General features: G+C 59.0%; 1 protein-coding gene across 1 annotated transcript in view; it reads right to left on the reverse strand.

Moving 5' to 3' along the window:
- Nucleotides 1-13,600, reverse strand: part of CROCC2 (ciliary rootlet coiled-coil, rootletin family member 2) — a 218,213-nt gene that overhangs the window by 127,402 nt on the left and 77,211 nt on the right. Inside the window, exon 16 of the mRNA XM_084638245.1 lies at nt 12,377-12,523. Coding sequence (XP_084494371.1) covers nt 12,377-12,523 — 147 coding nt within the window. The remainder of the gene's footprint in view (nt 1-12,376; nt 12,524-13,600) is intronic.

Consider the following 13,600-nt stretch of genomic DNA (forward strand, 5'->3'; position numbering starts at 1 on the left):
GCTGGCTCTCCAGCAATGGGGGGACTTTGATCGACTCCTTCGGGCCGCGAGAGCCCTTATGAGGGAGGGTAGAGGGCAAGGGAAGGGCGGTGCCGCGGCCTACGAGCGGGCCCGCAGCTTCCGGAAAGAGTTACTTACTCACGGGATGGGACACGGGTTGCTACGCGACCCGCCGGGGGCCATGAGTACCCCCACCCCTGAGAACTCCCCACCCCCCCAGCCCTCCGCATGACACCTCTCATCATTGTAACCCTGAACACCAGGGGCTGTAGGATGGCTCTCCGCAGGTCCCAGGTGCTCTCCTACCTTCGGGAGGGGAGGTACTCTGTGGTTTTCCTGCAGGAGACCCACACGGACCCAACCGCCGAGGATAGGTGGCGGCTGGAATGGGGGGACGGGGTATACTTTAGCCACTGCACGGCTTGGCAAGCTGGGGTGGCGACCCTGTTCTCCCCCACCCTGCGGCCCGAGGTGCTCGGAGTCACTGAGGCCGTGCCGGGCCACTTGTTGCACCTCCGAGTTCGTTTGGAGGGGCTCGTGGTCAATTTTGTTAATATCTATGCCCCGCAAGTGAGCTCACAGCGGCCGCAATTTTACCAGCAGGTGTCCGAATTTCTCGACACCCTGGATTCACACGAGTGCCTGATCCTGGGAGGGGACTTTAACACCACCCTCGAGGAACGGGACCGCTCGGGGGCCGAGCCGAGCCCGGCCGCCGCGACCATTCTTCGAGACATAGTCGACTATCACTCCCTAGTGGACGTCTGGCGTGACCATCACCCAGATGATACTTCCACGTTTACCTTCGTTCGGGTGGAGGCCCGTCGGTCGCACCGCTCTCGGTTAGACCGTATTTATCTATCCCGTCTCCATCTTTCACAGGCCCACTCCTCCACCATTCGGCCGGCCCCTTTTTCCGACCATCATTTGGTTGCCGTCACGGTCTCCCTCCGTGCAGAGGGACCGGGGCCGGCTTACTGGCACTTTAATAACAGCCTGTTGGAGGACGAGAGCTTTGTGATGTCCTTCCGGGAGTTTTGGCTGGCCTGGCGAGAGCAGTGGCGTGCCTTTCCCTCGGTGCGGCGATGGTGGGATTTAGGGAAGGTGCGCGCCAAGCTCTTCTGCCGCAACTACACTCGGGGCACCAGCCGACGGAGAAATGCGGCGATAGAGCAGTTGGAACGGGAGGTCTTAGAGCTGGAGAGGCGCCTGGCCGCCAGCCCCGGGGACCCGTCCCTCTGCGGAGCGTGCCGGGAGAAGCGGGAGGAACTTCGAGCCCTCGAGGACCACCGGGCCCGAGGTGCCTTTGTCCGGTCCCGCATCCGCCTCCTTCAGGAGATGGATCGCGGCTCCCGCTTCTTCTACGCCCTGGAGAAAACGAGGGGGGCCAAAAAACACGTCACCTGCCTTCTAGCGGAAGACGGCACCCCCCTCACGGATCCGGAGGAGATGTGTGGGAGGGCCCGTGACTTCTACGCAAACCTTTTCTCCCCGGATCCAACCGATCCTGGCGCTTGCGGGGTGCTCTGGGAGGAACTCCCCACGGTCAGCGTGGGCGACCGAGACCGGCTAGAGCTGCCTCTCACCCTGGCCGAGTTCTCGGAAGCCCTCCGTCGCATGCCCACCAATAAATCTCCGGGCATGGACGGGCTGACCGTGGAGTTTTACCGCGCGTTTTGGGACATCCTTGGCCCAGACCTAGTCACTGTCTGGGCTGAGTCCTTGCAGGGCGGGGTCCTCCCTCTCTCGTGCAGACGAGCGGTGCTCGCCTTGCTGCCGAAGAAGGGGGACCTCCGCGACTTACGAAACTGGCGTCCCCTCTCACTCCTTAGCACAGATTATAAAATTGTAGCGAAAGCAATCTCGCTGCGGCTAGGGTCCGTGATGGCGGACGTGATTCACCCAGACCAGACCTATACTGTCCCGGGTCGCAGCATTTTTGACAACCTCTTTTTAGTCCGAGACCTTTTGGAACTCGGGCGGAGAGACGGTCTGTCGTTCGCCCTCCTGTCTCTCGATCAAGAGAAGGCGTTCGATAGGGTAGATCATGGGTACCTCCTGAGTACCCTGCGAGCGTTTGGATTCGGACCTCAGTTTGTGAGTTTTCTCCGGGTGCTGTACGCCTCCGCAGAGTGTCTGGTTAGGCTCAACTGGACCCTGACCGAACCGGTCAGCTTCGGGCGAGGGGTGCGGCAGGGGTGTCCCCTCTCAGGCCAGCTGTACGCTCTGGCGATCGAGCCTTTCCTCTGTCTCCTCCGCAGGAGGTTGACGGGGTTGGTGCTGCGGGAGCCGGAACTGCGGCTGGTCCTGTCGGCGTACGCCGATGACGTCCTCCTCGTGGTCCAGGACCCGGGCGACTTGGCGCGAGTGGAGGCATGCCAAGCCATCTTTTCGGCAGCCTCCTCCGCCCGAGTCAACTGGGTCAAGAGCTCTGGCTTGGCGGTGGGGGGCTGGCGGCAGGTAAGCCCCCTCCCACCCGCGCTTCAGACCATCCGGTGGAGTGCCGGCCCTTTGCTCTATCTCGGCGTTTACCTTTCTGCCACGCACCCTTCTCCGCCGGAGAACTGGCAAAATTTGGAAGGCGGCGTGATTGAGCGGATCAGGAAATGGACGAGGCTACTCCGATGTCTCTCCCTTCGGGGGAGAGCACTGGTGCTTAACCAACTAGTCCTGTCCACGCTCTGGTACCGGCTCAACACCCTAGCCCCGGCCCCGGGTTTCCTGTCCCACCTCCGGAGATTGATTCTGGAGTTCTTTTGGTCAGGATTGCACTGGGCCCCTGTTGGAGTTCTCCACTTGCCCCTGAAGGAAGGAGGGCAGGGCCTGAAGTGTCTGTACACTCAGGTCCGCGTTTTCCGCCTCCAGGCCCTGCAGAGGCTCCTTTATAGTGTAGGTAGTTCGCCGTGGAGCATATTGGCGCATGCCTTTTTACGCCGCTTCCATGGGCTCCGCTATGACCGACAGCTCTTTTATCTTTGTCCGAGAGGTTTTCCGCGAGACCTCTCCGGGCTGCCGGATTTCTACCAGGACCTCCTCCGGGCCTGGAAACTGTTTTCAACGACCAGGTCCGTGGCGGCCATCGTGGGGGCAGATCTCCTCACGGAGCCCCTGCTACACAACCCCCAACTTTGTGTGCAGGCGGCGGAGTCCCGCACGGTGCGCCAGAGGTTGGTCCTGGCGGGAGTTACGAGGGTCGGGGACCTCCTGGACTACGACCGGGGGGACTGGCTGGATCCCCTGACGCTCGCTCGACGCATGGGGCTCTCCAGCCTTCGCACCCCCCGGCGCGTGCTTCAGGAGGTGGAGGCCGCTTTGACCCCCGCCGCTCGGGCTTATGTTAGCCGAGCCTTGTGCGAGGGCGCGCCCCGCCCATCCCTTACCCCAGGCCCGCCGGACCTTTCCATCGGGCCCCTACTCTGTCGATCCCAACACACCCCTCATCCTTTCACTGCGAGCCGGCTGCATGAACTGCAACCGGTCGGTTTTCAAGTTGCATCACGGAAATATCTATATACACTCACGCTCCATACCCTTCATGCCCGCACCCTGGTGTCCCGCCCCGATACAAAGTGGCGAGATCTCTTACCACCTTTGGAGGGTGAGCAACCTCGGTGGGCCAGCCTGTACTCCACCTTGGTCCCGAGGCCCGTCGGGGACATCAGTTGGCGGCTCCTTCACGGGGCTGTGAGCACGGGCGTGTTTTTGACACGTTTTACCTCTCTTCCGGAGACTTGCCCTTTTTGCAACGTGAGGGAAACCCTGGCGCACGTCTATTTAGAGTGTGCCAGATTGCAGCCTCTTTTTCGGCTCCTCACAAATATTCTTTTGCGCTTTTGGCTTCATTTTTCTCCCCACCTCTTTATCTATACACTCCCCATCCGTGGCCCCACCAAGTCGCGGGATCTCCTGGTTAGCCTCCTCCTAGCCTTGGCTAAAACAGCCATTTATAAGACCAGAGAGCGGAGGTTGGCTCATGAGGCGTCCTGCGATTGTGAGGCCGTTTTCCGACTCTCAGTACATTCACGTATCCGGGCGGAGTTCCTCTGGGCAGCGTCCACCGACTCCCTTGACACCTTCGAGGAGCGGTGGGCGCTGTCCGGGGTTCTCTGCTCGGTGACCCCGTCCGGTTCCCTCCGTCTGACCCTCTGATTGAGGGAAAGAGCGAGAGCCGCCAGTCACAGCCGTTAGTTGCTGTGAATACCATCATTACTGTCTTCTAGGAGGGGTCCTATAATACATGGGTGTACCCCCCTCCCTCCCAACCACCCACCCCGCAGCCGTGCCCATCTTGTCGGGCACTCTCAGGAGAGGGAGGGTCGGTGACCCTGGGCGCGGCACTAGGTAACTCGAGAGGGTGGAAGACCACGAGTGTCGAGGAAGCCCCCCCGCTCTAGGCCACCAGGTAACTCAGGAGGGTGGAAGACCACGAGTGTCGAGGAAGCCCCCCCGCTCTGGGCCTGGGCTAACCTGAACACCTCTCCCTCCTGAAAGCTGTTGTGTTATACCTTTTGATTGCGTTGTTTTGTTGCTAAGTTTTTTTTTAATCCTTTTGTATTCTTTGTAATTGTTACAAATAAATTTCCTTTCTGTTTAAAAAAAAAAAAAAAAAAAAAAAAAAAAACCTTCCCTGTTACCTTATCCAGGGAAAAGGGACCTACTTAGCTTGGGGCTAATCTATCTGCCTTCTATTATTCTCCTATAGCCCCCTGGCCTGGGCTTTTCTTACTTTTTGCCCCCCTGCTTCAGCTTCCCCCACCCCACCCCCCCGCCCCTTGACCAGGCCAGACGCTTTTTCTTCGTTTCTGGTTTTTTTTTTGCTGTTTTTCTGCTGCCGTTCGAGTGCTGGTCAGCTGCCGGTTAGCTGCCAGCCCCACAGCCCCCCACCACCGCCTGACCTCGGATGCTGCTCCAGCTGAAACCCCCTGGGGGGGACTGCCAACCCGCTCCCCGGAGGAGGAGAGTGGAAGCCCCTAGACCCAGCCGTTTGCTGTTTGTTTGTGGACCCGTACCCGGCCGAGAGAAAATTCTCTTATCTGTCCGGCATTCCACACAGCCCGGAAGAGAAGGCAGTCAACAGAAAAAACGCCCAGGGAAGCTACGAACCATCGTGGAGGGGGCCATAAGACTGAGTAACTTTTGAACTGTACTCTCGTGTGGGGGGAGGTTTTGACTGCATTTGTAGGGGCACAGGGGGTGTGGCATGGAGCTGCCCCTTGATCCATCGGTGCCCCCCGCAACACTACTACAACTGTCACAGCCCCTCCACCGTCTGTCCCTGCTGGCAACTTGCCATCTGCCTCTGTATTCAGCTGCTTGCCCTGATTCCACCGTCCAGACCAGAAACAACAGCCAACCAAACGAGACTCTTTGGACAAACGCGCGTGGGTTCACATGCCCTCCCCCCCACGACTGTCCACCCCACAGTTTGCCCCTACTACCTGACCCCAACTCCTGTTTCCTCCCCCTGTCCAGTCCGACCCATTTGCCCCCCACCGCCTGCAGCCCAACAGGGAGAAGTGGTTACCTTGTTTCTCCCTCCCCCCTCCTCTTTCTGGTGTCTCCCCATCTCTCCCTGCTCACGATGGTGGGGAATGAGAGGGGTGAGGCCCCTCTAACAACCTCAGTTGCCCCTCCCTCACCTACCCCCCCTGCCCAACCCCCAAGCCTCCCCTCCCACCACTGCTGCCAAAATACCTGCCATCGCCCTCGCTGGGGCATCGGCAGCCAGAGGCACCGGGGCGATTATTGCCACTGCTACTCCCACTGCCCCCCCAGATTCTATGAAAGCCCCTCTGTTAGCTGGAAAAGCCAGGGTGCGAAGAAGGGGAAGGGCCCTGCCACAACCACCAAGCCCTCCATGGCAGAGGCTGCCCCCACCTCTGTGGCCTTGTCATCGACCATGGCGTCCCTCCCCACTGTTCCCTCCACCAGCTCTGCAAGCGTCCCTCCCCTGGCCCCCAAGGTGTATGCCCGGGCGGTGGCAGCCCCGCCTCTGCCTGCCGCGTCGTCATCTCGCCCACCCACTGCCTCCACTACCATCAATAGCGGCTGAGGCCCCTTTCCCACCATGACCAGGAAGCATGGCGTCCGTTGCCTCCTGGTGCCCGCCTCGCCCCACGTGGAGACATACGTGCAGGCATTGGCTAGGGTGGTAGGACCCACGGCTATTGTGGCGGCCTCCAAAATGTACGGGAAGGTCATCTTTTTCTTAGCATCGGAGGCTGCTGCCCAGGAGGTGGAGGAGAAGGGCCTGGCAGTAGGGGAGGTGTCTGTCCCCCTGGAGCTGCTAGAAGACCTGGGCGTCCGCCTCGTCCTGACCTCCGTCCCTCCTTTTCTACCCAATGCTGCCCTGTTACCCGCTCTCTCCACCTTGGGGAAACCCGTTTCTGTCATCAGCCCTCTCCCGTTGGGCTGCAAGGACCCCACCCTCCGTCACATCCTTTCGTTCCACCGGCAAGTGCAGCTTCTACCGCTGCCGGCGGCGTGTGACGGAGAGGCGCTCGAAGGGTCCTTCCTAGTCCCCTACCAGGGAGCCCGCTATCGGGTCTACTATTCCACAGGAGAGGCCCGGTGCTACCTCTGCCGATCAGCGGGGCATGTCCGAAGAGACTGCCTCTTGGCCCGGCGGGGAGGGGCACCCGAGACCCCTGAGACCCGGCAGGACATCGGCTCAGTCGTTGCCGATGGCCCTGGCCGCCCGACACCTGAAACCACCTCTCCTCCTGCTCGATCCACCGCTGCTTCTGCCCGGGCCCAAGAGACACCTCCCCTACAATGCCCAGATGAGCGAGGGAGCCCCGCCCTTGCTGTTAACAATCCAGCAGAGCCTATGGAGGACGGTGCAGCGAAGATATTACCAAGCATAGGAGAGGGCCTGCCCCAAGGAGAACCGCCCCCCCCATGCTGCCTCTCCGTTACCCCCCCCGAGCCCATGAACCATCGCCTCTGCCCCCCGACACGACCCCTGCTAACCAGCCCCCAGACAATGCTATGGAGGGCTGGACCCTAGTCCAGGGAAAGCGAGGCAAGTGGAAGGCTCGAGCTCCACTGCACCCATCCGATGCAGAGGCCCCCCGGAAGACCAGGAAGGGAGGCACTGACACTGAGCCTTCCGCTATGCCCACGAGTGAGATCCAGCCGCCGGTGTCAGGAGGGGAAGACAAAATAGCACTGGAAGGTAGAATCTCCCCTCCACGGGAGACCCTCCCCTCCAAGACCCCTGAGGAAGCCCCTTCTGCCCGAATATCACCTGAACCCCCCGCGAACCCTGAAGCGACCGTCGTAGCGGGCGCCAGAGGGGAGACCCCCGGGGTGGCAGAAGACAACCTCTCCTCCATGTATGAGGAGATTGAGGCCCTAGGTTTGACCCCGGTCACCCAGGGAGAGAATGACCTACTGCCAGCTGGCCTCGATCTGGGCAACCTTACCCCAGTCCCCCTTTCCCCATGCTCCCTCCCCCAACCGCCTTCCCGGGTGAGCACCCTGCAGAAGGTGGTCCACCACTTGATGCCATGGCTGCCAAATCCACCACAGAGCCTGTGCCTAGCATCACTGGGAGCCCCCTCCACACCCCCTTAACCCTTGAATCTCTTCGGGAGGCACCACCTCTCAGCTGCTTGCCTCCCGAAGCCCAGAGCCTTGCCTCTGCCCCCACCCCGACCCCCACCCTGTCCCTGCCCAATCCACCTCCTCCTGCAATGGTATTGCCACCCCTGGGGTTATTTCTTTCCCGTTTTTTGCGGATCCCCCCCAAGGAGCAGCCTTTGCATTTTCCTGCCGCGATCTATTAGGAGCTGCAATTTTCCCTCCGCCATCCCCTTCTACCCCAAGGCTTGAGACGGACCTAATAATTTTAGCCTGTCAGATGCTCCGTCTGTGGTCTGCACCCTGCCTGCCCACCTCAGCAGACCACGAGTCTGCACCAAGAGCCCCACCAGGGAATAACCCAGAAATCGCAACCCCACCCCCCCATGAGCTGTGAAAAGCATTGCAAGAGTTTTTAGAAAATATCCGTGGCTTCCGCAACAGGGTTCAGCTAGCTCTCCAGCTATGGGGGGACTTTGATCAAATCCTCCAGGCCACAAGGGCCCTTATAAAGGAGGGTAAAGGGAAAGGAAGTCACGGTGCCGCAGCCTACGGGTGGGCCTGCAGCTTCCATGACAATTTACTCACTTACGGGATGGGTCACAGATTGTTACGCGACCCACCGGGGGCTGCGAACACCCCCGCCAACAAGGAACCCCCACCCCCCCAGCCCTCCGCATGACGCCTCTCACTATTGCAACTTTGAATACCAGGGGCTGTAGGATGGCTCTCTGCAGGTCCCAGGTGCTCTCTTACCTTCGGGAAGGGGGGTACTCTGTGGTTCTCCTGCAGGAGACCCATACGGATCCGACCGACAAGGACAGCTGGCGGCTGGAGTGGGGGGCCGAGGTCTACTTCAGCCACTTCATGATTCGACAAGCTGGAGTGGCGACCCTGTTCTCCCCCAACCTATGGCCCGAGGTGCTAGGGATCACTGAGGCCGTGCCGGGCCACCTGCTGCATCTCTGAGTCCATATGGAGGGGCTCGTGGTCAACCTCATTAACATCTATGCCTCGCCAACGAGCCCGAAGTGGCCGCAATTCTATCAGAAGCCCTCCGTCACATGCCCACCAATAAATCTCCGGGCATGGACGGGCTGACCGTGGAGTTCTACTGTGCGTTCTGGGACATCCTTGGCCAAGACCTGGCCACTGTCTGGGCCGAGTCTTTGCAGGGCGGGGTCCTCCCTCTTTCGTGCAGGCGAGCGGTGCTCACCTTGTTGCCGAAGAAGGGGGACCTCTGTGATTTACAAAATTGGCGTCCCATCTCGCTCCTTAGCACGGACTACAAAATCGTAGCGAAAGCAATCTCACTGCGGCTAGGGTCCATGATGGCGGACGTGATCCACCCAGACCAGCCCTATACCATCCCGGGCTGCAGCATTTTTGATAACCTATTTCTAGTCCGAGACCTTTTGGAACTCGGGCGTAGAGACGGTCTGTCGTTCACCCTCCTGTCTCTTGATCAGGAGAAGGTGTTCGATAGAGTGGACCATGGGTACCTCCTGGGCACTCTGCAGGCTTTTGGATTCGGACCTCAGTTTGTGAGTTTTCTCCGGGTGCTGTACGCGTCCGTGGAGAGTCTGGTTAGGCTCAACTGGACCCTGACCGAACCGGTCAGCTTCAAGTGAGGAGTATGGCAGGGGTGCCCCCTCTCGGGCCAGCTGTACACTCTGGCGATCGAGCCCTTCCTCTGTCCCTCCGCAGGAGGTTGACAGGCTTGGTGCTGCGGGAGCCGGAGCTGCGGCTGGTCCTGTCAGCGTACGCCGATGACGTCCTCCTCGTGATCCAGGACCCGGGCGACTTGGCACGGGTGGAGGCTTGCCAGGCCATCTATTCGGCAGTCTCCTCCTCCAGAGTAACTGGGTCAAGAGCTCTGGCTTGGCGGTAGGGGACTGGCTACAGGTGAGCTCCCTCCCACCTGCCCTTCAGACCATCCGATGGAGCGTGGGTCCACTGCTCTACCTAGGCATTTACCTTTCTGCCACGCCCCCTTCTCCGCCAGAGAATTGGCAAAATTTAGAAGGCGGCGTGATAGAACGGCTCCAGAAATGGACGAGGCTACTCCGATGTCTCTCCCTCCAAGGGAGAGCACTGGTGCTTAACCAACTAGTCCTGTCCACGCTCTGGTACCGGCTCACCACCCTGGTCCCGGCCCCGGGTTTCCTGACCAACCTCTGGACATCGATTCTAGAGTTCTTTTGATCAGGAATGCACTGGGCCCCTGTTGGGGTTCTTCATCTACCCCTGAAGGAAGGAGGGCAGGGCCTGAAGTGTCTGCACACTCAGGTCCGCGTCTTCCACCTCCAGGCCCTGCAGAGGCTCCTTTATAGTGCAGGTAGTTCGACGTGGAGCATATTGGCGCATGCCTTCCTGTGCCGCTTCCAAGGGCTCCAATATGACCGGCACCTCTTTTATCTTTGTCCGAGAGGTTTTCTGCGAGACCTCTCCGGGCTGCCGGTCTTCTACCAGGACCTCCTCCGGACCCGGAAACTGTTTTCAATGACCAGGTCCATGGCGGCCACCATGAGAGCAGATCTCCTCGCGGAGCCCCTGCTACACAACCCCCAGCTCCGTGTGCAGGCGGCGGAGTCCCGCTCGGTGCGCCAGAGTTTAGTCCTAGCGGAAGTCATGAGAGTCGGAGACCTCCTGGACTACGACCGGGGAGACTGGCTGGATCCCCTGACGCTGGCTCGGTGCATGGAGCTCTCCAGACCTCGTACCCCCCGGCGCGTACTTCAGTAGGTGAAGGCTGCCTTGATATCTCAACCGAGCCCTGCGCGAGGGCGCACCCCACCCACCCTCTACCCCAGGCCCGCCGGACCTTTCAATTGGGCCCCTACCCCGTAGATCCCAACAAAACCCTCACCCTTTCACTGCGAGCCAGCTGCATGAACTGCAGCTGGTCAGCTTCCAAATTGCGCCACGGAAATATCTATACACACTCACGCTTCACACCCTTCATGCCCACACCCTGGTGTCCCACCCCGATACAAAGTGGCAGAACCTCCTGCCACCTTTGGAGGGTGAGCAACCCCAGTGGGCCAGCCTGAGGCCCATTGGGAACATTAGTTGGCGGCTTCTTCACGGAGCTGTGAGCACGGGCATGTTTTTGACACGGTTCACCCCCATCCCGGATACTTGCCCTTTTTGCAATGTGAGGGAAACCCTGGTGCACGTATATGTAGAGTGTGCCAGGCTGCAGCCCCTTTTCCGCTCCTCACGAATATTTTATTAAGCTTTTGGCTACACTTTTCCCCTCACCTTTTTATCTACACACTCCCCATCCGTGGCCCCACAAAATCGCGAGATCTCCTGGTTAACCTCCTCCTAGCCCTAGCTAAAACAGCCATTTATAAAACCAGAGAGGGGAGGTTGGCTAATGAAGCGTCCTGCGATTGTAGGGCTGTTTTCCGATCCTCAGTACATTCACGTATCCGGGCGGAGTTCCTCTGGGCGGCATCCACCGACTCCCTTGACGCCTTCGAGGAGCGGTGGGCGCTGTCCGAGGTTCTCTGCTCAGTGACCCCGTCCGGTTCCCTCCGTCTGACCCTTTGATTGAGGGGAAGAGCGAGAGACCCCAGCCCCAACCATTGCCGCTGTGGATACCATTATCACCACCACCTAGGAGGGGCCCTTTCACACGTGCGTGTACGTGCCCCCCCCCCCAAAACTGCCCACCCCGCAGCCTTGCCCATCTTGTTGGGCACTCTCAGGAGAGGAATAGTTGGCAACACTGGGCGTGGCACTAGGTAACTCGAGGGGGTGGAAGACCATGAGTGTCGAAGAAGCCCCCCAGCTCTGGGCCCAGGCAAGCCTGAACACTTCTCTCTCCTGAAGGCTGCTGTGTTATACATTGCGTTTGCTTTTGTTTTGTTGCATAGTTTTGTTTTATTTTCTTTGGTGATTTGTGTAAGTGTGTTATGCAAATAAATTTTTTTCTGCTTCAAAAAAAAAAACTTACTCTCCTATAGCCACCTGGCCCGACCCTGTCACACAGCATACTATTCAAGAACAAGGCGAAATTTGTGCCTTGGGAAAGTTTTTAACCTAAATTGGTAAAAATAAGCTTAGAGGGTCTTTCATGCAGGTCCCCAAATCTGTACCCTAGAGTTCAGAGTGGGGACGGAACCCTGACAGGGGCACAGGGGCAGAGTGCAGGGAGGGGTTGTGTGAGGGGCACAGGAGCAGAGCACAGGGCGGGTGAGGGTGAGAGGCACAGGGCCAGAGCACAGGGCCGGGCTCTGAGAGGGGCACAGGGGCAGGGCAGAGGGCAGGGGTGTTTATGATGGGCACAGGGGCAGAGCACAGGGCTGGGTTGTGTGAGGGGCATAGGGGCAGCACAGAGGACGTAGGTGGGTGTTTATGATGGGCACAGGGGGTGCGTGGGTGGGGCTGTGTGATGGACACAGGGCTAGCATGGAGGGTGTAGTCTGGGGTGTTTGTGAGTGGCACAGGAGCAGAGCGCAGGGCGGGGTTGTGTGATGGGCACAGGGGCAAGGCGCAGGGCAGGGGTGGGTAAGGGGCACAGGGGCAGAGTGCAGGGTGGGGTTGTGTGATGGGCACAGGGCTAGCACGGAGGGTGTAGGCTGGGGTGCTTTTGAGGGGCAGAGTGCAGTGCTGGGTTGTGTGATGGGCACAGGGGCAGGGCACAGGGCAAGGGTGGCTGAGGGGCACAGGGGTAGCATGGAGGGTGTAGGCTGGGGTGTTTGTGAGGGGCACAGGGGCAGAGTGCACATGAGGTGAGTGCAGGTGCTGCAGTGGAGGCCATGGGCAGCATAAGGCCTGTTACCTGCAGGAGAAGGCAGTTGAGGTTGACCTTGTCCTGGGCAAGACCTTCAGTCAGAGCCCCCATCTTGGCCAGTGAGTCTCTCAGCTTGGAGTCTTCCGATCTCAGCTTGTTTATGGCTAGTTCTAGCTCAGCACTGTTGGCCTTGGCCTGGGGAGAAGGGAGACCTCAGCACTTAGACACTGTCTGGGAGTTTTCCAACCACAGTGAGGTAAAACCTTCCTTGCCCCAGAGATTCAGGATCCCCTGCTCCACCCTGGTGACGAACTGAGGTGAAGTGTGAGGAAGTCTCTGGGCTGGGTTCTGTGATACACGCTGGGGTTGAAGCACTGATATCAGCAGGGTTTGGGATGCTCTGAGCTCATCTGGTGGGAAGCCAGCGGTCAGGCTGCTACAGCTGCAGATACCCCTATGTGGTTCATAGGGAGTAGACCTGGGCAACCTGTGAGCCAAATCCCACAGTCCTTCCTCATTCAAAACTCCCACTGAACTCACCCAATGAGTGCCCAATGCCTCCTGCAACTTGTGTCCCCACAGCAGGGTACATCCCGACAGCACTGTTCAACCCCCAGTTCAGAGTGAGATGCTACAGCTTTCTGGTCTTTGCAAGGCTGTATTCGATACTAACAAGATTTGTTACCAGCTTCCCACTGTCACTGAGGAGCCTCGGAAATTCTCAGCCAGGCTACTGGCTACTGATGCATTAATGAGAATTCCTCCTGGGGGCTTGCCTCCCATGCCAGCTGTGCCACACTTGAACCCTACAGCTCATTCCACCCACAGACAAGACCAGCATGTGGGTGCTGGACTCTTTCGCTAGCCCGCCACTGTTACTAAGCGCCGTAAATTAGACCTGCAAATTCTTCCTGATGGACGCTTTGGGCAAGGTCCACTCTGCAGGGTCAGCTAGCAATCCAGCAGACTGCACCCCCGTTGATGGGGCATGGCACTTTGGCCCCTGCAAAGGAATTGTTGACAGAGCTCTGTATGATATTACTCATTCACGGTTAGGACATTTTTAAAAATCTCTCCCACCCATTCTATCCTCCGTTTACTGCTAGTCGCTTTCCAGGATTTCCTAGAAGACTGAACACTATTGAGTGAGACAGGGAAACCTTCTTTACTGGGAAAAAAACATGTTCCCCAGTCTGGACATCCCCTGCCCCACTGAAGATGAAGTTTGGATCTGATATGGTTGTTGCAAGGCAGTGCTATTATTATGTGGCA

The sequence above is a fragment of the Lepidochelys olivacea genome (genome assembly GCF_965140295.1).
Source record: "Lepidochelys olivacea isolate rLepOli2 genome assembly, chromosome: 9".
NCBI lineage: Eukaryota > Metazoa > Chordata > Testudines > Cheloniidae > Lepidochelys > Lepidochelys olivacea.